This window comes from Melanotaenia boesemani, chromosome 20, assembly GCF_017639745.1.
Source record: "Melanotaenia boesemani isolate fMelBoe1 chromosome 20, fMelBoe1.pri, whole genome shotgun sequence".
NCBI lineage: Eukaryota > Metazoa > Chordata > Actinopteri > Atheriniformes > Melanotaeniidae > Melanotaenia > Melanotaenia boesemani.
Genome location: NC_055701.1, coordinates 28,356,165 through 28,382,972, shown reverse-complemented (window position 1 = coordinate 28,382,972; position 26,808 = coordinate 28,356,165). Strand labels below are relative to the sequence as shown.

The 26,808-nt window shown below is 40.8% G+C and overlaps 1 protein-coding gene across 2 annotated transcripts in view; it reads right to left on the bottom strand.

Annotated features, from left to right (window-relative positions):
• Positions 1-13,855: 13,855 nt before the first annotated feature.
• prkd1 (protein kinase D1) overlaps positions 13,856-26,808 on the bottom strand; it is a 60,805-nt gene continuing 47,852 nt past the window's right edge. For both annotated transcript variants that reach the window (XM_041971332.1, XM_041971333.1), the window contains 8 exons: positions 22,971-23,043; positions 20,777-20,883; positions 20,169-20,330; positions 18,972-19,070; positions 18,147-18,307; positions 17,829-17,935; positions 14,629-14,714; positions 13,856-14,187 (listed from right to left, as the gene is read on the bottom strand). In XM_041971332.1, coding sequence (XP_041827266.1) covers positions 13,960-14,187; positions 14,629-14,714; positions 17,829-17,935; positions 18,147-18,307; positions 18,972-19,070; positions 20,169-20,330; positions 20,777-20,883; positions 22,971-23,043 — 1,023 coding nt within the window. In that variant the 3' untranslated portion in view covers positions 13,856-13,959. The remainder of the gene's footprint in view (positions 14,188-14,628; positions 14,715-17,828; positions 17,936-18,146; positions 18,308-18,971; positions 19,071-20,168; positions 20,331-20,776; positions 20,884-22,970; positions 23,044-26,808) is intronic.

Genomic DNA, 26,808 nt, shown 5'->3' with positions numbered 1-26,808 from the left:
GATACAGAGTGTAGAAGGAAGTAGAGCAGGAAGGAAGAATAGATACAAACAAAACTGCCAGGCCGTCCCGTACTCATCTATCATCCGCATACATTTTCTAGCAAAGATAAGCTTTCTTTCTTTTGCATGTCATGTCCACAATGAGCAAACTTTATTAAAGATATATTATAAAGTCAGATGAACACAAAATATCTCTTCAGTGGACAAAAGTTTACTTCTTTGACCTGCTAACTTATGTCCTTGCTAGCAAACATGGTGTGTGCCGAAGTGCAAATATAATTAGATGTTTGAAGCCAAGTTTCAATGGATGCTATGTCATCAACAACATTGTGTGGTTAAACAACATGGTCTGAAATACACGGACCGTTTTATCAGTTTGTGGCGCACTTTGGTGCAGCCAGTGTGGCTAGTGTGGAACTTCCAAAAACTGTGTAGGAAGCCTCAGAAGACAGGTAAAAATTAGAGCACCCGCGGCGAACATGATGCACAGCGGCCCAGTGGGGCGTTTGATGGCGGCTCGTCTTCTCCGAAGTAATAAAGTGAAGCATGAAAACCTGAATGTGGCAGTTTTGTGTCTGTTCCAGGAGCTGTAACAAAATAACACGTTCTCAAATAGTTTGATTTGGCATTGCTGCAGTTTATTTGGTAACATGATTACAAAGATTTAAAGTATGATTTAAATGTGTGTTTTGTCCTTCAGCCCTAAGCAGCAGTTTGTTGAAACGGTGCGCTCCCACTAACCACACCAAGTTCTACCACAAGCAAAACCTTTGGCTCTGCCGGTGAAAAAAGAGAAAGAGAAAAGAAAATGTGTATTGCTGTGTACTGTGTTCATAACATTTAGAGAACTACCATCATTTTTGAGACAATCTAATGTTGGTACAAAATACAAGGAAGCTAAATATTTTGGGGTTCTTTAACATTTTGTTGCTTGCTTCATTTTAATCACGCGGTCTATGGATAGAGCCTCGTTGTTGTTGGCATAATGTTGATGTGCAGTAACTTGCAAAAATGTTTATTAGATTTCTCATTGTTTCCACAGCACATACAAGAAACGTTCTCCTGACTGGAAGGCAAATATTTTGCTTCAGGTACCTTACATTCTCAGGTTTAACACTAGAAGTCCCAGAGAGGGGTCAATTGACCTTTCTACCTTTACAACCCAGAGATGGGTCGATTGACCAGTAGGATTTTAGCTAAAATCCTGTCTTAAGCTGTGAACAGCTTCTTTTGTTTGTAGACGAGTCAATTACTGGCACACCCCAGGAGGGCGCATACTTAGGGGAGACACTGTAGACTCTTGAAACCTGACTGTCAACTTTTGCCCAAAGCTTGGCTTGAGACACTGCTTGGTCCCCTGAGTATGAGATTGGAGTAGACCTCAAACAGATTCAGAAAGGTTTTCCTGCATTCTGGTATATTTCAAATAATTAAAAATATATTTGATATGATATATGATATATACCTCCTCGACACATTTGTGTGCTTTTAGAAGAAAAAAAAAAGATAATCATTGTGGGCCTTCAATAAAAAAGCAAACAATTTAGAATGATATGACAAAATGATGAATTCATATTTTTTTTAAAAATCACTTTAAAAGGTCCAGCTCTCCTCTTTTCATACAAATGAAAAAATACAAATTTTTCAAAATTTTTGACCAATTTTTCAAACTTTCTAACCCAATGTTCATGTACCTTATGTCCAAAAAGCCCAAGCAATGAACAATTTTGAATATTTAAAATGAACATTTTTTGATTGTGGTGGTACAGGCAGGGTCTGTGAGTAAAATGTCCAGAAGCATTAGTGTCTAAGTCAAGAGGGCATAAATGTCAACATGACAAAGATATAAAAGAACAACTGTGAATTTTTTCCAATGCTTTTTATTTTTGTCATAAAAAAAAACAACAAAACAGTTAAAATAATGCAAGTAATGAAACAATTTCACAAATATTTACACAAGGCTACAGTGGCATGCCCTTGTGTGAATGGCTTTTCTGCTCTTTCAGCAGTCCGTCTGTGCTAAGTCCAAACATGCTTGGCACTTCCATGGTATCTCCATCCTGCATTTGCCACATGTGTATTTGTAGCAGTCAACACATCTTACAGTTGCGCAATTGTTCTTGCATCGATGGTTGACCTGACATTTTGCCCTTTTCCCAGGGCTAGGTGTGGGAGGTTGCTGCTGAAGCAGTTGCTCCTTATGTGCCTTCTTCTGACTCACATGAGAGTTGGCCAACTCTTTCGCGAGCTCAACCAGGAAGTCCACTCTTCTCTCCTGCACTCCGGTGCATTCCTTATGAAGAACATGAGCGTTCAGTGCCGCCATGTCGATCATGTTGTAGAACACGGCGACTGGCCATCTCCGTGTTCCTGCACGCACGCTGTACTCCCGCACCATCTGGTCCATCACATCCACACCACACTTTGTGGTGTTGTATTGTGTGACAGTGTTTGGCTTCCTTTTGGTGGTATTCTCAGTCTCAACCACATTGTGCATGCTGCTGAGAAGATAGACAGTCTTTTTCCGTTTCGGCGCATATACTGTGAGTGTTGCACCAGTGGTGGAAAACACTCGAGTGGTGAATTTAGTGTGGTCCTTCTGTCTAGTTGACTGAGGAATTTCCCGGTGAATCTTGTTGACTGTGCCAAGGATGGTGGTTTTCCGGCTAAGCAGTCGTTGCGCAAGGGACAGCGATGTAAAAAAATTGTCTGTTGTTACAGTTCTGCCCTTATCCATGAACGGCTCCATCAGCCTCATCACTACACTCTCAGAGAGTCTCTCTCCACTGGGACGACTGGGGTCCTTGCCAAGATATGGCAGGATATTGCAAATGTACTTTGATTTCAAGTCACAAGCCAGCCAAAACTTAATGCCAAATTTGTCCGGTTTTGTTGCAATGTACTGCAGAAAACTGCAGCGAGTCTTTGTCGGGAAAAGCTGTTGATCAATAGTGATGTGTCGACCAGGGTTATAAGATCTGATGCAGTTATTGACAAAAGATTCCCACAGATTAGAAATTGCAGCAAACTTATTTGTCTCCACTCGCTCACTGCGTGTGAACATGTTATCAAAGCGTAGGTGTTGCATGATGTTTTGGAAGCGGTTTCGGGCCATAGTAGCAATGATTCGTGGGTTTCCCAGCTCTGCTGACCAATTGTCACGTAGTGATGGAACTTTCTTCACCCCCCGCAAGATAATAATTGCAATAAATGCCATTAGTTCTGGGAGGTTCATGAACCAATCTGCCTGCTCCTTTTGCCGTGCATGCTGAATGGTCCATTCTTGAATGCTACGAAGCATTTCAAGTGTTATAAAACAGAAGAAGCTTTGAAGACGAGTCCGGATACTTCTTCTGGCCTTAGCAGTTGGCTCTCCATCTGTGCCGTATGGTTCTATTGGGGTGAAATTGAGACATGTCCCCAGCTGTTCTTCATGCCACACTGTGCCATCTTTAGCCATCTCTGTCCTCTCACTTCCCAACCGAGCCCTCTTTTCTGGCAGTGGAGCAGTCTCATCATCTGCAAGGTAAACAATTTCACAATTTCAGAGGACGAAAATAGGATGTTTTGGAAATAAGATTAAAAAAATCCTTTATTTGTACCAAAATGGAGAAATTCCAGTGTTGCAACTCACAGTACAGGACAAAGCAGAAAGAAAGAAATTTGTCATACCAAAAAGTTCAATAATAGTTTCAAATCTTACCTGAAGACTGCTCAGAGTCAGAGTCCGAATCCAGCTGAATTTGTATCTCTTCTCCATCTGAGTCACAAGGGTTTGTATCGCTGAGGATCAGGTCCAATGCCTGCTGAGTTGTAAGCCGCCTCTGCATTTTGCTTCCTTCTATTTGTTGGAGGTGAAGCTAGCTACTATTTATCCCCCTCAGCCCACCATCCCCCACTGCCACAGAATTTACCAGACGTTTCAAGGTAACAAGGAGGGGCTGGATGCAATGGGTGCATTCCTCAGGTAATGGCTGCATTTACAAATGAAGAGATGCTAATTTTTGCCAGCAGAGTCGTCAGTTTGGACTAAAGGTCTTTCGACCCTTCTCTGGGACTTTAGGGAGATATCAAAATTCCTGGGACTTCTAGTGTTAAGCTGACTTTTCATCTTGCATGAAAATTATTTCTTGCTAAGGTTTGATTTTTTTCCCACTGTTTGTATTTTCCTAATGCAGAAAGATGAGATGGTTGTGTAAAATGTGTGGATTTAGAGCTGACAAGCAGACAGGACTGTTGAAACACTACAGACTAAAACATGGAATGCTCAGCCGTGGCATCAGTTAATTAGTTAGGGATAATCTACTATATACTGTATTATACTGTACTATTCAAAATATCAAAGGCGAAAACAGGCACTATATCATGTAAAACGTGATAACACACATGGTTTTACAAACAAAACATAAACATCTTTGGCAAACTTAGTTGCAACATTACACCAGAGTCTGAGGCAGCTTCTTTTGCCACGACAGATATGCCAGCAAAGCTCTGCATCAGGCATACCAAGCAGCCTCACAGAGCTTTTTTTGTGTCATCCGAGAGACTTTTATTATCCCTTGGGATTCTTCTCTGTTATATCAGGACATGAATTTTGGTGGTCAGTTTTTCACTCTCAGCTGCATTGAAGAAGTGGAAGACAAGCCAACATTAAAAGTTGTCTAAACAAAGCCAATTTTGCTAAATCAGTTCCGTGGAAGCATCACACGGTGACTCCCTTCTACCAAAAGAATGCTTGAGTACCTCCTCTGCTCATTTGTCAGGATGCCAAGACACCATCCTTCTTTCCACTTCTGATGAAAGCGGAGTCACAACCATGGTCAGCCAGATTTCCAACCTTTTCCTTTGATGTGGAAAATCGTTTGGAGGCTGGGAACCAAACTTTCCTAAAGGATGGTATGCAACATCCGATATTGACAAGCAGCATTCTAGAGAAGCTGGCAGAGTTGGTATTTGATTACACGGCATAATAATCCCGGTCACCACATGTTGGATCGGTTACCGTCAGGCAGGTGGTACAATCACTGCAAGAACAAAGCGGTTAAGGGACAGCTTTTACCCACAGCAGTAAGAGCCCTGAACAAAGGGCTGAGTACTTGATAATTCCACCTCATGTGTCTTTATTTTGCACTTAACACCTGTGCCTTAATTAAAATAAGGTGTTGCAATAACTGTATTATATATTATATATATCATACATTATACTCTGTATAGTTTTACTTATTTTTATTTTATTTAATCTTATTTATTATATGTTGTATTTTGTGTTATTATGATTGTTGCAGTTATTCTATTTTATTCTGTTTCACACTTACTGGAGGGCTTTGTAATTTCGTTGCACTTGTTGCAATGACAAATTAAGTTCTTTTCTATTCTAGTCTAGTCTGGTCTAGTCTATTCTATTCCACACCCCACTGGGATCCAAATTCTGACTGTGGTCGACGTCTTAATACATAAGTTCCCATGTCTGAGGGAACCGGGTCTTTTAACGGCCTTTATGGGAGGCATCAGAGAATCAAATACAAAACGGGGAATTACCCTGCAAAATGAAGATGTCGTCAACTTGCCTGTCCAGAGCTGGAGGTGAACGCTTTGAAAATACAGAGGTCAAATGAAAGAGGTTCAAGCAAAGGCGTGAAAGGCCTAAGAAAGCTGAAGTAAACTACCTGCCTCCCCTGCCATCTGGGGACACAGAAGCCACTTTAGAGAAGGAGAGACTTGACATGCTGCAAGAAATTCAGAACAAAAACAAAGACAAGATGGTAGCTGAGAAAATGGAGAGGTCTTTGGGATGTGTTCATTATTTATTGCATGGACGTAAAGGATATAAAGGATACAGTAGATTGGCAAAGTATGTTCTGCTCAAACTGTTCCTGGGCTATTTTTTAGCTTCTGAACAAAACAACTGGGCCATTTTAGAATTTTCATATTTTTGGGCCCCAAAAAATAAATAAATTAAATAAAACAGGACGTTGGAAAAGAAGCAGTTAAAGAGGACCAGGCTGAGCAAGTCCTGAAGATTTGTGTCCTCTTTGTCTATTTTATTATTTATTTTTTCTGGTTTAAACCTAAATTTGTTGCATTATGTTAACCTTTTAGGGCCCAAAAAAAAAAAAAAAAAAAAAATGACATTAGCAAAACACAAAAGTACATTCTTTTGGGTCAGTACTAAGTCAGTTTGTGTAAATGTTCTTGGGATGTGTTCAAAGGAAATGTCAGAATTTAAAAAAATATTTTACCTTTTGAGGTAAACCTTTAACCGTCTCATTGGGCTTTTCTTGATACAGCTGATTGATCTAAAAGGTCTAGTGAGGTACATGATAAGAGAATTGTTTATTTATTTTATTATTATTATTAATAATAATAACAACAACAACAACAACAACAATAATAATAATAACTAATAAAAATAATCAATTTTATTTAAAAGCGCCTTTCAAAACACCCAAGGACACTGTACAGAAGAACATTAAAATGCTTATAAACAAGAACAAAACAGAACAGAGGACAACATTAAGATGGTGCGTGTGTGACTAGATGACTAGATGACTAGATGACGTACGTGTCTGAACAAATGTGTTTTGAGTTGTGATTTGAAGAGTGAAAGAGAGTCTATGGTACGGATATCAGAGGGAAGAGAGTTCCAGAGATGGGGAGCCGAGCGCTCCCAGCTGCTTGGCTGGGAAGGAAATGTCAGAATGTGGAGTACTTTTAATGTAATGAGGAGAATTTTGAAGTTAATTCTTTGTTTTATGGGGAGCCAGTGAAGTTGTTGCAAGATGGGGTGATGTGGTGAGTGGTAGGGTAATAACAGGTGCTGCAGAGTTTTGGAGGAGCTGCAGTTTCTGGAGGGATTTGTTGGGGAGACCAAAAAGAAGTGAGTTGCAGTAGTCAATCCAAGAGGTAACAAGATGTGGACGAGGATAGCAGATGTGTGGGGGGTGAGAGAGGAGCGGAGATGAGAAATATTTCTCAAATGAAAATATGCAGACCGGGTGATACTGTTGATGTGGGAGTGAAAAGAAAGAGTGCTGTCAAGGACGACACCCAGACTCTTTACCTGAGAGGAGGGAAAGACAGTTGAGTTGTCTATGGAAATAGGAAACCTGTTAGATTTGGAGAGAGTGGGGGCATGCCTACCAGGAAAACTTCTGTTTTAGAAATGTTAAGTTTGAGGAATTTGGATGAAAACCAAGAATGAATTTCTTGTAGACAGGTGGTGAGGGAGGTTGGTGGAAGTGAAGAAGATGGTTTGGTAGAGAGGTAGAGCTGGGTGTCGTCCTCATAGCAGTGAAAATGTAAGTGATGCTGATACATGACAGTCTGCCAAGGAAATTGCTGTGAGAAATTATGTCAAATGCTGCTGTGAGGTCAAGAAGGATGAGAATGGATAGTAAACCAGAATCTGAAGCTATGAGAAGGTCGTTGGAGATTTTGAGTGCTGTGTCAGCACTGTGAAGGGGACGGAAACCAGACTGAAACTGCTCAAAAATATTGTTAGTGATAAGATGGTTATGAAGTTGAGAAGCAACAGACTTTTCAAGGATTTTGGAAATGAAGGGCAAATTGGAAATCGGATGAAGGTTATTGAAATTAGTGGGGTCCAAGAAGTATCTGTCAGAAAGATGTTGTATTTCAAAGTGTCTTAACTTGAGCCTTTTTGGAACATTTTTTGCCATGCAAATGTTCTGCCATGCTGGTGTGGCAGGACAAGGCTGGATACCTTGTCTCCCTCTCCTCCCTTAATTGCACCTCCCAGGTGTAATTTATCAGTGTTGACTACGGGGCAGAGCGGAGGCCGGTATATTAGACAGGGGCTCGCTAGTCAAGGGGCATTCCTTCATCCTGGGTGGCCCTGGTAGACCTCCAAGTCATCATGGCAAGGGTGATCTAGCATGTCAGCTGAAATATACCCATGGTGTGCAGCGGCGCATAGCGTACAGGTTGCTGTCATTGGCAGCAGGAGGTTTCATCGTTTGTGAATCAGTCACCGAGTAGCTCGGATGCAACCTGTTAGAGGACATTATTGTGTAGGGTTTTATGTTTGGTTTCTATTGCATTGTATTAACTGTTTTTTTTTTTTTTCTCAAATTTGTAATCCCTGTGCAAACACAGCCATTGCACATTGGTATACCAATGTATATATATATACAGCCCTAATATACATATATACATATATATATATATATGTATATATATATATATATATGTAAATATATATATATATATATATATATATTTACATATATATATATATATATATATATATATATGTATATATGTATATATGTATATTAGGGCTGTCGAATGATTAAAATTTTTAATCAGATTAATCACAATTAGTGACTATGCCTGAAATTTGCCCGTTTTTACTGTATTGTGTCAACAGAACGAGCTGATGCTACAAATATTTACTGTTAACAGACGTTCCCTTAAACGCCAGATGTCCAATGGTCAGTAAATGCTGCATGTAATGTACTTCTATATGTTGTTCTAAATCATCTCTAGCATATTCTAGATCCTAATTCAGAATTCATATAGCATCATCTCACCAACCGTCTCCATGGTGATAATTTCTGTCCTAAAACCAGCAGATGTGACGACTGAAGTTAAACAGCCGACATTGATGAAGAAACTCTGATAAAACTGATGATCTGGATAAAAACAGCTTTTTCCTTTTATCATTGAAGTGTGCGTTTGTGCAGCAGTGACAAAAGTCCTACAGCAGCTTCACCCAAAGTAAACACCTGCTGGTAAAATACGTCATTGGCTGCTTGTTTTACTAGTTTTTATTCACTTTTTTTACATTAGATCAGGGTCCATCTCCGGTCCTCGGGGGCTACTGTCCTGCAGGTTTTGGATTCTACCCTGATGCAACGCACCTGACTCAAATCACTGGGTCATTAACAGGCTTGTGCAGAGCTGTGTTGTAGTAGGAGACATTTAAAACCTGCAGGACAGTAGCTCACGGGGACCGGAGTTGGAGACCCATGCATTAGATGATCACTTTAGTTGTATTAATCATTTCAAGATTTCATAAAATCTAGACCAAAAAATAGTTTTCATTCGTGTCCCCCTTTTCCTGGTCAGTGCTCCTGCCTGGCCCCCCATCAGAACTTTTCTAGACCCGCCCCTGCATAGCTGAAGCATCAACCCTGTCTACCACCAGCAGCTACTGTGTTAGAGAAGAACTAGAGAAATACTTCGGGGTAAATATTTGACGTTGCGAACCATGAACGGCAAGTTTCCTCCTGAACCATAAACAAACGCAACAAAAGCCGATCAGCTGATCACCGACAGCCGTCGCAGCACAAACAGAGACAACCAGAGATCCTCTAGAGCAGAACAAATTTAACAAAAAAATAAAATAAAAAGAAAATCCTGTAATAGTGCAGGTGTGGAACCCTCTCATCAGGAAAAGAATGGGTGTTAAAACAATCTCATCCTCTACGAGGGCGAAGACCATGTGTTGTTCAGTCAACGTTCTTTTTATTCTCTAAACCATCCATAAATTCAGCAGGCTCATCTTTTCTATCTTTGTACCCTCCACATCACACCACCATAATGGAGAAATGACAGATATTCCAGAAATTAGTTGTTTTTTTTAGTTACTTTTCTAGTGATGTGGGAGTTCCTCCCACCGTCCAGTAACATGCATGTGAGGTTAACAGGTTAAAATTCTTCCTAGGAGTTGGCCCTGTAATGGACTGGCAGCCTGTCCCTGGTGTACCCGCCTCTCGCCTGTTAACACTGTTGCCAATCCCTCAGTAAGACAAGTAGCTACTGGCTGTCCTAAAAGCGCGCTAGAAGTCGCTAAATGAAGTCATTATCTAATCTGCATAATCAGCCTGGTACATATTGATGCTGCTGTGGAGTGGGATGTCATGAGAAAGGCAAAAATTGACGAAAAGACAACCTAAAAATGTTTAGAACAGCAAAAAAAAAAATAATAATAACAATAAAAAAATAAATAATAATAATAATAAGTAGGGCTGGATGATATGGCCAAAACTTTTATCACGATATGTTTCTTAATTTCGGTCAATACGATATAATTCCGATATCGATATAAACAACATAACAGCCTCAGAAAAACTGCCAAAAATGCATTTCTCCATACTGATTACGCCTTTTGTGTGTGCTGTGTCATAATCTTACCCAAATATTGGAGTCTCCGCCGCCAAAAACAACAAATCAATGCATATTCACTATGTCTGCATCCCCCAGTGAATCAATGGTGGATCACAGCGCAGGGATAGCAGGAGTTAGTCGTGAATATTATTTGAGAAAGGCGTAATCAGTATGCAGAAATGATGCCACCCAGCTGTCAGTTCGGTTGAGAATGACCAATAGTAACATGGACCCGCCCATGACACAATTTTCACTTCAATAGCAAAATCTTGAAACGATAGCAAAGACTTCGGTTTTGAGAGACAAAAGAAAAAAGCTTTGAGAGAGAAAAAAAATTGGGAGAGTAAAAGTTTTCACTCTGATAGCAAAAGATATATATATTTGAGAGTAAAGAAAGGCTTTTGAGAGAGTTTTTTTTTCTAGGAAATTATTTTTTAAATGTGCTGTAACAAGATACTTTATCTCAAAACTTTTTTTAGTCTCAAATATTATTATTTTTTGCTATCAGTGTGAAAAATATTTATATCAAATATATTTTTTTCCTTTCAGATAATTTTTCCACTCTCAAATCACTATTTTTTTTTGCATTTAATAAAAACACAAAAATAACTCCATACGTTGCAGCTTAGCCCAGCCTGGCCTTCTACCTCGCGCTGAGCCAACTGCTGCTGGGCCTGGTCGGGCTCATAGGTCGGGCTCCGTGTCTGTGGTGTACGTCATCACTTACGTAGCCAGTGTGTTGCGGCTCTTTCTGTTCGACTTGAATCGAACGCTGTAATCATGTACTGATGTATGTATATTGAAATATCGGAAATGTGTTCAAAAGTCATATTACGTTACTGAATAAAAGTGTATTGGGATATATATTGATATTCAATTATTGTCCAGCCCCAATAATAAGAAAAACTAAAAAGGCATTCTTCGGTCAATATTTCTTAGTTTTTTAGTTATTTTTATTAAGTGTTGATTGTGTTTTAATAAGGAGTCTGCAGCATGTTACAACACTTAAACTATTTTAATGTTTTTGTCCACACTCTTCATTAGCAGACGTTGCTATCTAATGGGAAGCCAGGGCGGGATTGGTTCCTATTTCTTCAGGACATCACTTTCAGATCCTGTTTATCTGCTGAATATTTAAGGTTTTTTTTTTGTTTGTTTTTTTTTTTTTGTTTGTTTGTTTTTTTTGTTGTTTTTTTAATGCTGCTAAAGAAAATAAAGATATACTAATAAAGATGACATCATAGAACAAACCTCACACGTACAAGCTGAAAATGATGATAAGTATGATAATTATATATATTTGCTCCTTACGTTGGGAGATCACGAGATGCTTCAGCAAGTGTAATAAACATTGTTATTCATTAATTATTACAGGTTGTTTGAAATCAAAATATTCAGATTTAACAAAATAAAAGTGTGAAAGTGGTAAAAATAGTTATGTAAACTTCTTCCTTCAAGAAATTATATAAAATATTATTCCAAGGCAATAATTCAATAATCATAAAATTATTGTATTGTAATTTAACAGTGATATTGGTTAATTATCAGATCTTTATCTTGTAAATATGAAACTAAAATGATATGATAATTACAAGATAAACTTTTAATTAAACATACATCCTGACTATGTAACAGGGATTTTATGATTACAAATAAATGAATAAATACAAATAAACTAAATACCAAAAAGAAATTCCATATATGTATATATATATATATATATATATATATATATATATTATATATACACACATACATATTCATACATATGGAATATCCTTATAATACAATGATACAAATACATTATAATGATGAAAATAAAAATGACATCCCTCATTTCATCTTGATACAAAAGGGATTACCCAGCATGAATAACATTATAATGAGAAAGACTTACACAAACAAAAAAAGCAAATAAAACCACCTCAGAGGTGAAACCACTAATACAGACAGTGGACACAACATTGGTCAGTGGTCATATTTTAGCAGTGTGCTTAGTTAAACAGCACAGGAGGCAGGGGTGGCCACGTCCTGCCGGTGATGCAGCACTTGATGTTGGTGTGATGGAAGCCTGGAGGCAGAGAGAGCAGCTGGCGGTCACAGCTCTCTCAGTGAAAGCAGGTTAAACTACAGCTGGAAAATGCTCATCTCATTGGTGGGTGGAGGTGGTGGTCTTCAGGTCTCCATCAGTATGACTGGATCTCCAGAAGGCTCCTCATCATCTTCTGAGTAATTGTGCGGGTCTGCAGTGTCTGTGATCCCCTTTTAATCTCCAATAATGCAGTAACGCCAGGTCTGTGAGCAAACAAACCTCAAGGATCACAGGACAAGCTAATCAATTTTCAGTCAGCTGGGAAATAAACAGTCTGTCTCTGAGCTGCCAGATCTCTGAGCCATGAAATTCAGATCTTCATGGACGAAGCATTTCTGTGACAAGGGTCTGAGTTGGCTCACATAGGACCAGAATAAACCTGCTTTTAATTGCATGTGTTCAACATGGCTATCTCACATGTTTTGCATTTGCTTGAAGCATCTTTGTGCATTTTGTGACAAATTAACTGTTTGCAACCTGCAGTATGTTGGTAACCAGTAGGGGCAGTGTAAAGGACCAGTATGACCAGATATAAGGTCACAGCATCCGCAGCAGTAAAAATTTGTTTGCATTTTTAGGGTCTTTGTATACCATCTATATGGCAGCCAAGAGTGGGTGTGCTCGTATATTTTTTAACACCGTTTTCTAATGACAACGAGATCATTTATCTCCTTATCTCGAGAAAACAAACTTGCAACAGTTCCTAGTCCATCACAAGACCAGCACAGAGAGACAGTCAGTCAGACAAGGGCTGGACGATAATTTGATGGATATTGATGGATAGACGTGTGATGTGATAGCAAAATAAAAACGGTCTATAAAAAGGTCAATAGAAAAACACAGTTTCCCTTCCTTTTTCCTTATAGCCTATCATGTAGCTTAATACAACAGTCATTACTTCCTCTCAACCAATCGCAAACGCAAGCCAGTAATGTCATCACCAAGCCCCGCCCCTCTCAAACCACAACAGACAGCATGTGAATTGCAAAATATACTGACCTGCTCTAGGGTTGCCATGTTTCTCATTTGGTTTCCATCCTACAAATTCACCAGCCCTATCTGGTCAGGGTTCCTCTAATGTGCCCCTTAGTGGAGTATTCCAGTAACAAGCGTAATGCACATGCAAGGACATGAATATTTATGCTCACGATGGAGACATTTGACTAAAATAACACAAGATTCAAAAGCAAGAACATTCTGGGCCGTAGATACGACCCCGGATGTCATAGGTATGGAATCAGTTTTGTGTCCATTTATTTAAAAAAAAAATGAAAAGTTTGTTTGGGTCTTGCTCAGATTCCAACATCAGTTTTATCCAACACTCCGCTGAGAGGGTTAGCTGGTACCTGAAAGGTTAGCATTGCTAGTTGATGTCTTACTTAGACTTTTAATTAGCTGTGTCTTAACAAAAGAGGTTTGAACATGAAAGCATTAACTTGGACGTCTAATCAGATGTCTAAGGAAATACACAATGTGAGAAAATGACTGGACGCTTCCACCTGAGACGTGCATGTTGTAAATGCAAAGGGAAAGCCAGGCAGCACAAAGAGCAGAGCAGATGTCTGATTCATGATCGCCAACAGGAGGAGCTGATATGTGCTCTCATGGAAAAAGAGGCAAAGTGGAGTCAAATTAAACTTGTTTCTTTAATAAAAGCTGATGTCTCCTGATTTGTTTTCATTTGGCACTGTCACTTATTTTGTTATGAACTTTAAAATCTACCTGTAGCTCAGTCCTCAGAGTTCACTGACCCTCTCACTGAGGGTCTCCAGCTCTTCCTTCTCCTGGTAATGTTCCAGCCCATGATCATCATCACCGCGGGGGGCATTGATAAGGTTTGTGGGGTAGTCAAGCCCGCTGAGCTGGGCGTGATGAAGCCACCGCAGGTCATCACTCTCGTGGGTGATATAACGCTCACTCATTCGACACTCAAGAGACCTTAGGTCTAGCCACATCTGGTAGTCCTGGTGGAGAAAACAAACATGCCCTGAGGCTAATGATGATGTATTCAGCAAGAAGCAAAGGAGGTTGGAGTAATTTCTATATTTATTGAAACTAAGGGCTAAAATAAGTCAGATGTACTGAGCCACATCTAAGAAAAATAAAAGTGCATCAGAAACGTCTTCTTGGCTTTATTCCAGCCATAGAGGAGCATTATTTTTCTTCTTTTCACACACACATAGAACTTTCTGCTCACTGGTTGATCTTTGGCTGCTCCTGATTGGACATTACTGTCAATCTAAGCTCTCTGATTGGTAGAAAGTCTGACAAGAAGTCACACACACACACACACACACACATATATATATATATATATATATATATATATATATTTATATATATCATTCATTTAATATGAATGGGTAGATGTGGACAAACTGTTGAGGCATTGACAGGCTTCTTACCTGTAACCAGGGATGACTGAGGGTCTTGTCCACACTATACCTCTTTCTCATCTTTACTTGCAGGAGGTTGTTGATCAGGTCAATTGCTGCAAAAAAACAGAAAACAAGAAGCTAGAACAGAATAAGTGATTAAAGCTTCTCCTTTTATGTGGAAGCCTTTTCAAGCAAGGATTCATGTGCCTTCATTATGCATGGTGCTATAAAAAGGGGTGAAAGAGATGGCATGAAGAATCCAGGTTGACCTGCTATACCTCTGAGACAACAAGAGAGGTAGTAACAGAGGCAAAATCGGAGAATTCGAACCAACAGTGTCATCACTCAGCTGACTCCACATTTCCAACCTGATGTGTGAGAGGACACAGCGGTGTCGGGCTGCGATGCCTCGGTTGGTATGTGAGAATTACCAAGACAAACAGCAGAATAACAGAAACCAGCGTCTTCAGCCATTTCCTAAAACACTGAAGTGATGGATTGCTCTGTCAAGTTAAATTATTTTTATTTTCACCAACACCATCCACTGATACTGCAATTTGGATGCGTGAATGGAAAATTATTGAGCCCTAAAGCAACCAAAAATAGCTGGATACCGATTAGAAATTAAGTTCATAAGGTAAACCCCTAAATGGAAATTAAAAGTCTGACCTAAAATTAAATATTACAGGATATTTTCTAAATAAGTATGATAGTGTTCCATCACTGGATTTTCATTTATTGACAAGAGAGGATGAAGACCCCTGATTTAGTGTTCTTAAACAACGCTAAACACAACACATTTACTTCATTTTCTTCATATAGCAGTAGGCCTTTTAAAGGAAAAGGACACTTTGCGTCTAACAATGCAATTAATCACGATTAATTGCAACATTTCATGCAATTAATCACGATTAATCGCAACAGTTCATGCAATTAATCACAATTAAAAGTTTAGTCGTGCCCAGCACTAATTGGATTGGTTAGCTCTGCTTCAGTCTCAGATCTAACACAGTATATGTGATCATAGAGAGGGTGACAAGCAGCAAGTTTAATCTTTATTTTAAAAAATGGAATTGTTTTTGCTTGTGGGCAGAGTTTCCTTTTAACCTGATATTTCAAAATGCAGATATCACACTAAGAGTTTATTCTGTGACATTTAACTCTTGTGCAATCGACAACGAAAGCCTGCATTTATTTCCAAACAGAAGTTCGAGTTACTCTGGCAGGATGAGGAGGTGGATGGAAAAGTGCGCTGGAGACTGAGGAGTGACTCAGGCTGATAAATCAGGCTCGGAGTGAGCAGGACCATTGCAGTCAACACAAAGTGCAGACACATTTAGAGGCATCAACATGAGTCACCAACAGTGGAAAATAGCTTGAAGTGTCATGAAGGACGTAGCATCTTATTTCACAGAGGCGAGGGGGAAAAAAAAAACAAACAAAAAAAACATTTTCTGATATTTGCAGATTAGAAAAAAAATCTGCCACAGGAGCTGATCATGTTTAAATTCATATAAAAAATTTATTCAAAAGCTATTTAATTTATTGTGACTGTATAAAATAAATAAACGAAAGACTGTGATGAGTCATCATCATAAGCAGCCAGTGTGTAGGCCTCTTGCTGTTGGCAGGAATGAATTTCAGATCCTCTAGACTGTGGATGACAGTCCAGTCCTGCAGCCTTGATCCGCTTCAGTCTCTCCAGTGGCTTCTTCACCTGACTGTAGGAGACAGACAGGCTGGAGGGACGCAAAAGAGGTCTCAGGAGACAGACAGGCTGGAGGAGGATGCAGAGGAGGGCTCAGTGTGTCATGATGTGGGTGTTGTTTGTCATTCTATGTTCACCTTAGGCCTGGTACACACATAAAGATAATCGGACTGTTTTTGTCCGGATTTTCCCCCTTCCTGACCAAGGATGGCAAATGACCAATAATCTTGAGTCTTATCAAATTTTTCCTGTAAAATGATCATTTTGGCTGCGGTGTGTTAAGAGCAAATTCTTCCTGATAATCGGCTCCGAAACATGTTTTACGACCAAAACTCTTGACTGCATGAGGAAAGCTGATGACTCCTGAACTGTGACTGTGTTATGTTATATGCGTTTGTATTTAATCTTTAAACAAATTATGCGTTCCTTCTTCGCTCTCCCCTCTGCTTGCATTTTTCTGCCAATTTTCTTATTTTTCTACTCAAGAAATTTATAGGCAGTGGCTCCGCAATACTCCTTAAACTCAGTGGTCTCTGTGATGGCACCATGCTAGGTGCCTGTTGCAGCATCTCCTGTGGTGAATGTCCATTTCTCTTGATTTTATTATGATTTTCTATGTTGTTTTAGTCTGTTTTAGTTTTTCTACACCAGCCAAAAGACACGCTTTAAAAGCATATGGCTACTAAGTTAAATTCTTGTTTTTAACAGAGAAAATGTTTGGGTTGTTCTTATAGAAGCGACCCCTCCAAACTTCAGCTCTGTGGGTGAAGCTAGATCACATCAGAAAGGTGGAGGACTGGCTGTTCAGTCCAGTGCAGCAGATATCTTAGAAAAACTTTGCCTCATTGGAATATGTGGCTCTCCAGATGACCTCCCCCTCTCGTGTGTTGTTCCTTGACATTTATCGACCACAGATAATGGAACAACTCCTTGGGGTGGGACAGGAAAAGCTGTAGGATGCCTCCCCTCTCTACAGATAACTATTACAAACTTCTACAGAAGATCATCATGCTGGAAACAAAGATTCGACAGCTCCGGGTGAATGTGGAAGTGAAGGGATTGTGTGGAAACGATGCAACTTTGTCATTATTAAAAAAAAGAGACCTATAATATCTAGACCAGGGGTGGCCAACGTCGGTCCTCGAGAGCCACAATCCTGCAGGTTTTACATGCATCCCTGCACCAACACACCTGACTCAAATTAAATGGATCCAACAGCCTATAGGGATCTGCACAATGACTCATTAGTTTAAGTCAGGTGCATTGGTGCAGGGATGCATGTAAAACCTGCAGGATTGTGGCTCTCGAGGACCGACGTTGGCCACCTCTGGTCTAGATTGTAGAGATAGATCTATCTATACAAAAAAGATTAGAAAAAAGACAGTCATAATTTAAAAGAAAGAAAGACAGAAAGACAGAAAGAAAGAAAGAAAGAAAGAAAGAAAGAAAGAAAGAAAGAAAGAAAGAAAGAAAGAAAGAAAGAAAGCTCGTTTCATCCTTTTTTACCACCCTTACATACCTTCCTGGGAGACTTTCTTCCAGGGATGAGGAGGGTACATGAAGGCTGCATTCTGGATCTGCTCATTAATGTCTTCGTCTTCATTAAAAGGGAATGTCCCACTTAGACTACAAATACAGAATAATTAAAGTTTATTTCTTTATTGCACCTCTATCCTGTTTCAGTTTAATTATTATAATGATTTCCATTCACTAAAGATAATACCCATATAGATATAATATTTCAGTTTTTAAAAACATTTTAAAACACAAAGAAGAAAGGTACCAAAATGTAAACAGCTTGAAGGGGACTACCATTGTCTATTAAGTGCCACCTTACCTGACATAAATGATGACGCCAACGGACCACATGTCCAGAGAGCGGTTGTAACCTTTATTTCTCAGGACCTCTGGAGCAAGATATGCTGGTGTACCAACCACAGAGCACCTGAATGACTTCTCACCGATGATCCGAGCGAATCCAAAGTCACAAAGCTTTACCTGCAGCAGGACAAAGGAGCTATGTGAGACCAAATCCAACATCTAGTTACCTTCTGCACTTATTAGCTTTATTACATCCACCTAATATCAGACATATTGTTGGTCCAGCAAAAGCACGACTGGTTTTTGCGCTATGGCAGGCCCGCCCCAGCACAACCTATCTTTGTACTAACCAATGATACCCATTTATTACTCCCACACAACACTTCTGAAAAGATCTGAAAAGGAGGCAAATACGATAGTTTGTATAAGTTTGTACGTTTTTTTCCATCTTCTGAGTCACCTCAATCATGAATCTGAACACAGTATATCCCACTCATCAGGACTCGCTTCAGCTGTCTGTCTCCAGCAATCAGTTGAAAAGGCACCGGGGCCGGCTGGACCAGAACCCGGCTGCAGGTTCAGCCTTAGCCTGAGCCGGAGAAAGCTCTGGTGTATGTACGTATGTGACCTATTCACTCTGATAGTTCTGATGTATAGCATCAAAAGTAGACAAGTAACAGTATTTCCTGAAAACCCTGTCTCATCTGATCACATGACTTCTGAGTCAACCACACAATGGCTGAAAAGAAATATCTATATATATATATATATCATGCTTTAAAATAAACCATCTCACTTAAGTCTCTAACATATTCACTTACTGCATGTACACACAAAGTACCTGTGGAAAAGAGTCTGCAGAAGCCAGGAGGACATTTTCGGGTTTTAGATCACAGTGGACGATGTTCTTGAAGTGGAGGTGACGCAAAGCCACTAGGATCTGATAATAAAGCAGAAACATGCATACAAAATAAAGCATCATAAAATAAATGGATGTACAGTTAAGTTGTTCATTGTAAACGCTCTTTAGCTGATTCCAGACACATTCAGTAAGGAAGGGTAAATCATACTTCCTATTCTGTGCTATTGATCCGATCATGGGATGCATCCAACCCTTTCATTATGTGTCCAATTATTTATTAAATTCCATCTTTCCTAAAGAGCAGAACACACACTCGACCCATTGCTACGGTGCAGTCGTCTTCTGACCACACAGATCATGGACTGCGATCAACTTTCTTGTTGTAGTTCTCAGTTTCAAATCAATAAGTTTGAAAATATGGATCTTGATCAGTAGGTTTCCAGCTGTTTTCTGACTAGAGTCCAAACTTATTTGATTTTTACATTTTATATCTTACTAGTAAAGAGACAATGCATAACAACTACAAGTTATATAAGCAGGTGGCACAGTTGTGTTATTTTTGGGGATTTTGCATTAATTTTAACTTCTTTTTTTTACCAATAAAAAAGCTTATTGCCACATTGAGACGTGAATTCACACCATTTGGTGACTTACCTGAAGAACATTAAATCTGACTGATTTAAAGACAGGATTGTGGATTTTATTGCTCTGGTTGTTCCTACAGCTCAGTCATTCACCTTTTCTCATCAGTGTTAATTAACATAAGTCTCCCTGTTCAACCATTTAGAACGAGGTTCATCGTACTAAGTTAAATTTGGTTTACCTTGACAATGTTTAAATTTGCACTACCTGGTTCCCATGGGCCAGAACACCCAAACAGAGTTGCAGCTACAAACAGCAAGAAGAATTTGTAAACTGCATTTAAAGTGCTAACAGTCACTTTTGATATTGCGGTGACTCAAGCCATGGATCAGTCATCCAATCAGATTATCTTTTGCTCAGTTCCTGACACCCTCCATGTGCCAACTGCCCGTAAGCCCCTCTTCAGTGTCTCCAGTGGTTCATTTAATTTTGGAGTCATGAGAACAACAGATTGTGATGCTGTGGCGTCTCAAACTGGTAAAATATTGTTTTAATCACAAGGTTAAAAATAAGTTTTTATGAGCAAAGTATTACCTGTGTGACCAGGAACTTGGTAATTCTTTCAGGAAGCCGACCTTTCTCACTTGAAAGAATCATCTCCAACATGTCCCCATGGAGCTTCTCCATCACCACAAACACTCGCTCTGGGGTCTCAAACATGCAGTCCAGGATGACCACACCTGGATGGTGCAGGCCCTGAAAGGAGAGAATGAATGAAAGAACTTCTGTGGAGCACAGGTACCTCTGTTTTTCTGTGCTACACTCTCAATCACCCTTTTTTTTTAGATGCATTGCCAGGAAGTCAGTAAATACATACAGTAGTTTATTGAAATGTACAAACAAAAATGACCAGAGCCACTGTGTGTTTATACCTTTCTAACAAGCCTGAAAGTCAGTATTTACCAGCACCACCTTTACACGGCTCAAACCTTCTTTCACCAGCTTTCCTTTAATGTTTGCAAGTATACTTGAAGAATAGTTTTCCAGGCTCCTTGGAGGACATTTTAAAGCTTTTAAATAGATGATGGCTTCAAGATTTTCAATTAATGGAGGGGTTGGTTTAATGAGTCTTGTGACATCAGTGATAAGTAAATTTACTCTTATACCACCTGAGGGGACGTGAGTATTGCGTGAGTATTTACCTGCAGGATAGCCACCTCGTTTCGCAGCTGACTCTCCTGTTTCGTGGGGAAGCGAAGTTTATCAATTATCTTGATGGCGACATCTCGGCCCGACTTTCTATGTTTGCCTAACAGGAATAACACACAAAACTTTCTTATAAAGTAAAATTATATACACGTTTAGCTGTTATAATGTTGACTGCACTAGATACAAACTGCTGTTGGCAGCTGGTCAGTTCATCAACCTGTTAATATTTGTAAATCTAATATTTTCATTTCTGAACTGGCATTTGCACTAATACGTCTGAAGATGTGGAGATCATGTCAGCATTATGAATGGCAGTAGTGCAGCAACTTCTCGAGCTTTTGGAGTCAATGACGGTAACATTAGCCGTGCCGATGTTAATGAAAATGTCAGTGGTGCTCCGAGCATTGTTAGGCTGAACTTCAGAAGCTTAATAACTTGTCTCCACTGGACTCTGCAGTCTTCAGGTGAAGAAAATAGTACAGAGGGACCGACTGCACATGTTCGGATAACTATATCTTATCTTAGCAAGTAGAAATCATCAAGTCTAAGAATTAAAAAATGTCTATGTGATGAACTAGAGGTGTAATTTCATCTGGAGTATAGCGTGACGTCACACACCGTTTCTGTGTTGATCTCCAGCCCCGTGTCTACCAGCCGGTCCGGCTGTGCATTCATGTAAGTTCATGTGTTCACCGCCTCCTCCCCTTCTCTTGCAGCCCTCAGTTCTCCCTCCCTACAAAAGCCTACAGCCAGCATGCAATGGCAGCGTGCATTATTGAAGCAAAAGAGGTAGAGGAAGGTGTGGCTCATGACACACTTTGTTTTGGTCTACAGGCAGTGCACAACAGCAGACTTGCAGTGAAGCAATTTTGCCTCTTTAATTAAACTATGCGTCTGCTCATCTACCGTCTGTCCACTAAGCTCATTGCTGTTCTCCCTTCAGTCACTTTAAACCCTGAAATATTTTTCAAAGAACAGACGTGCAGAATCTATCCTGGTCCAGTGGTGCGCTGGTTAGCTCCAGTCACACTGTCACACTGGCCCTCAGGTACTTGAGCAGAATCTTAACCTCCACACCACAGTTAATACAAACAAATATATAGTTTGCTGAACTGACCACTTTAGACCCTGATAGGGAGCCGGGAAGAGGGAGGGCAGGAATAAAAGACAGTTTAGTCAGGAAGAAGTTGTCTTGCAGATGCTAGCTGCCTCCAGCTGTTTGGAGCTGTGTGACTAGCACCTGCTTGCCTCACTAATGATCACTTACTCTGCTCTGAGCAAGCAAATCAAATAGCTACAGAATTTAGAGTAATCTAAACTTTCCATCTTTATCTAGCAGATAATGGCTAAACTGGTTTGTGCCTAAACTAGTTACTTGTGGTTAAGCTAACCTTTCATTTTAATTTAATTTCTCATCACTTTTCACCATCACTGAATTTTTACATTTAGAAGTTTCAAATGTTTCTGATCTGCACTTTGATGGAAATCATCATTTGGAACACGTTTCTGTAAATGTTCACTTTCACCGTCAAATTTCTCAGTCTGGATCTCGACTATTGTGGGAGATTCCTGCGGGGATCATGATCTACTTAAGAAGGGAAACAAGAAGCTGATAAAGAGGATAATCATATGGTTTTCTAATGAATTCTACAGATAGGATTCTCTGTTTAGCTTCTTTATAGAACGATCGACTCTCTTAATGCAGCTCTCCAGGAAGCAGTTCTGGGTACCCATCGATCCACACCTAACCACCAGACTTCTTAGGCTGAAGTAGTCCAGTAATCCGGGGATGTGAACACCTCCCCAGCTACTAAGCAGTCCCTTCAGATGAAGCTCTGGCTCACTCCACTGCTTCTCCTGCAGTTCCCTCCCATTCCAACCCTGATAACACTGGAGGTTTCCCTTCAGCTGTACCATTTCCCTGCTGGTCCACTGTTACATCGCATAACACAACCAGCAGGAGTCATCCTGTCATTTTCCATTGTGGTGATCTTTCATTGGGAACATGGAAGGTCACCCCAGTGGAAGGACAGTGCTTTGGCTTTTTTGGTACCACATTCCTGGTTATTCTGGATAAAGATTCATGGGAGTTTCTGAAATTAGAAGTAGAAATTCACAAAATTGTCCTGTTGGAAGTAGCACATTCTATATAATGATGTCGGGGTCTCACTGTGCGTGTGGTGTTACCTCCGTACACAATTCCAAACTGTCCTGAACCAAGAACCTCGTCTGGGAAGATCTGATACACAGAGTTGATATCCTGGAAAACATAAGGAACAAGTTTAAATAAAATGTCATTAGATAATGTTCAAACTGAAAACAGCCAGAAGGTTTCTGGTTCAAATCTCAGCTTGAAACGGAGTCTGGTGAGCAGGTGTTTATATAACTGCTCTCTGTGACGGCCCTGTAATGGGATGGTGACCTGTCCAGAGAGTCTCACAAGGTTGCAGATGAGATACACTTCATGAGATGAAAAAAAATGTAAAAAAGAATCCCCAAACTGTTAAGCAGCTAAAGTTATTTATTAAACAAGAATAGTAAACATTTCTAAATAACGACAAATGGTATTCTCAGTTCCTAAAGGCTGGCAGTGGTAGCGTGAGGTGATTCAACACGGCGGTAAATGACGTTAAAAAAAAAAAACATCTTAGAGAAGCAACTGTTGCTGCCGACCAATCTGGGAATGCTATAAGGTCATTTCCAAACTTTTGGGAGAATGTTTTCCACTGTCCAAGACACCTGGCAATCTTCCCAGGAGTGGACATCAACAAGCTGCTACAAACATGCTTTATTTATTATATTTATTTCTCTCTCCAGCTGCAAAACCACAGACAAATTATTCAGTCCTTGTTGTTTATTACTGACTTGAAACATGGTGTACACTTTGGCTTCAACATGCTAGTCAGACTCTACGTCAGTGGTTCCCAACCTGGGGTCCAGGACCTCCCAAGGGGTTCCCCAAAGAGCACAGGGGGTCCCTGGGGCTTTGAACATTAAGAACCAGTGTGATTAATGTCCACAAATTGTCCCTATATTAAGGGAAAAAAGTAAGGCTGTATGTTCATTTAACTTTGGCTTTATCAAATGACAGGACTCAACCAGAATAGATTATATATGGTGAGGGTTATCTCACTTTTGAAAGCATAAAAGCAAGCATGGTTCCAGCACAGGATTTTAGTATATGCATGAAGGGGGTCTCTGAGGAAAAAAGGTTGGGAACCACTGCTCTACGTCAATATCAAATTTATTTATTTAGCACATTTAAAAACAACAATTGACCAAAGTGCTTCTCAATAGCATCAGCATTCATAAAATAGCAAACAGAATTAAACAATAAATAAATATAACAAATAAAACAAAAGAGTTAAGATTGGTAAAAAAAACTATTTAATATCTCACATTTGACACAAATTTAAAAGCTTGTTTCCTCTTAGCGGTGTGGACATGTACTGTAAGGTGTTCCACAGTCTTGGGGTTACCACAAGGGATGCTCGGTCGTCTCTACATTTTAACTTTTATCTTGGAACATTGAGGAGAAATTGGCCGGTTGACCGGAGTGCTCTCGTGTGTGGATGTGGATGCCGCAGCATTCTGAACTATTTGCAAGTGCTGTAGGAATGACTGATCTAGCCCAGCATATAAAGAGTTACAATAGTCCAGACGAGAGATGATAAGAGCATGGATAACCTTACTGAGATCCTTAAAAGACAGATAAGATTTCAGGTTAACGATGTGTTGTAGTTGAAAAAAGCTAAACCTAATAATGGTACTGTCTGTTCAACAGAAGGGAACTACCCAGAATGACACCCAGGTTCCTCACTGCAGAGTGACTGCAAGTAGTTAAGGAATCGAGAACATCAGCTGTGCTATAGGGGGCTTAAATTTTCCAAAACAGATGACCTCAGTCTTCTTTTTTTGTTAATGTTTAAAAGAATTAACCTTATCCAGGTTTTCTTTTCGGTCAAACAGTTTAATAAGGGTGTCAGTGTGGTCCTGTTGCTTAGCTTAACCGGCATAGGCCTGAATGCCGTCAGCAAAACAATGAAAAGGTATGTTGTGCTTCCTAAAAGTAGAACCCAGTGGCAGCATATACAAAATAAACAACAAAGGTCCCAATACGGACCCCTGGGGAACCCTGAAGTGAAGAGGGGCTGCTGAAAGTGAATGAGCCGTTATGTTGACAGAAAGCTCCTTTCTGTGAAGTGTGATTTGAACCAGCACAGAGCTGTACCCTTAATACCAACGAGATGTTCTAACATCCGTCCAGCCTGGTACCTCCTCCTCACGCCTGGTACCTCCTCCTCTCGCCAGTCACCAGTGTGGTACCTCCTCCTCACGCCGGTCTCCAGCCTGGTACCTCCTCCTCATGCCTGGTACCTCCTCCTCATGCCGGTCTCAAACCGTGGTACCTCCTCCTCAAGCCTAGTACCTCCTCCTCACGCCTGGTACCTCCTCCTCACGCCGGTCTCCAGTCTGGTACCTCCTCCTCACACCGGTCACCAGCCTGGTATGTCCTCCTCATGCTGGTCACCATTCTGGTACCTCCTCCTCACTCCGGTCTTCAGCCTGGTACCTCCTCCTCACACCGGTCACCAGCCTGGTACCTCCTCCTCACGCTGGTCTCAAGCCTGGTACCTCCTCCTCACGTTGGTCTCCAGCCTGGTACCTCGTCCTCACACCGGTCACCAGCCTGGTATGTCCTCCTCATGCTGGTCACCATTCTGGTACCTCCTCCTCACTCCGGTCTCCAGCCTGGTACCTCCTCCTCATGCTGGTCACCATTCTGGTACCTCCTCCTCACTCCGGTCACCAGCCAGGTTCCTCCTCCTCACTCCTTGCCAGTCTGGTACCTCCTCCTCACGCCGGTCACCAGCCTGGTATGTCCTCCTCATGCTGGTCACCATTCTGGTACCTCCTCCTCACTCTGGTCTCCAGCCTGGTACCTCCTCCTCACGCCGGTCACCAGCCTGGTACCTCCTCCTCACGCTGGTCTCCAGCCTGGTACCTCCTCCTCACGCCGGTCACCAGCCTGGTACCTCCTCCTCACGCTGGTCTCAAGCCTGGTACCTCCTCCTCAAGCCGGTCACCAGCCTGGTATGTCCTCCTCATGCTGGTCACCATTCTGGTACCTCCTCCTCACTCCGGTCTCCAGCCTGGTACCTCCTCCTCATGTTGGTCACCATTCTGGTACCTCCTCCTCACTCCGGTCACCAGCCAGGTTCCTCCTCCTCACTCCTTACCAGTCTGGTACCTCCTCCTCACGCCGGTCTCCAGTCTGGTACCTCCTCCTCACACCGGTCACCAGCCTGGTATGTCCTCCTCATGCTGGTCACCATTCTGGTACCTCCTCCTCACTCCGGTCTCCAGCCTGGTACCTCCTCCTCAAGCTGGTTACCAGCCTGGTACCTCCTCCTCATGCTGGTCTCCAGCCTGGTGGTAGCCTGGTCTGTGGCCTGCTTTGTGGAGGTCAGCAGTGTCATTTTGGAGGATAAAGTTCAGTCTCAGGCGGTGGAGATATTGATTATCACTGGTTGTAGAATATCATCTCCACATCTCTCTGCATTGAGATTTCTTCCAATAATGACCAGTCCAGTTTTTCCAGTGAGGGAGATGCTGCCCAATACCATCACACTGCCTCCACTAGAATGTCATACTATTGGTGCAGCAATCAGGGTAGTGTTTTCCACATCTTCGCCACGCTTTGACCCTATAATCAACTGCTGTAGGCTGAATCGTGGCCTCTTCACTGAACATAATGCTACTACACATGTCCAGGTTCCAATGAACATGGTGCTGTAATCACCTCAAATGGATGATGAAGGGCAGTGATGGCCGTCAACAGCAGAATCAAATGTTTGGTAAAGAAAATTTTAGTGGACACAACCCACATATTCAACTCTGCTGCTCATCCCATCAAGGCACTTTCCTTACAAATGTGTGTATAAAGGGAAATAAACAGACTTTCCAACCGTATCAGATTTATTTCCAAGAAGCTTTGTTTTGTGTTCTTCTAGAAGCCTTTAGG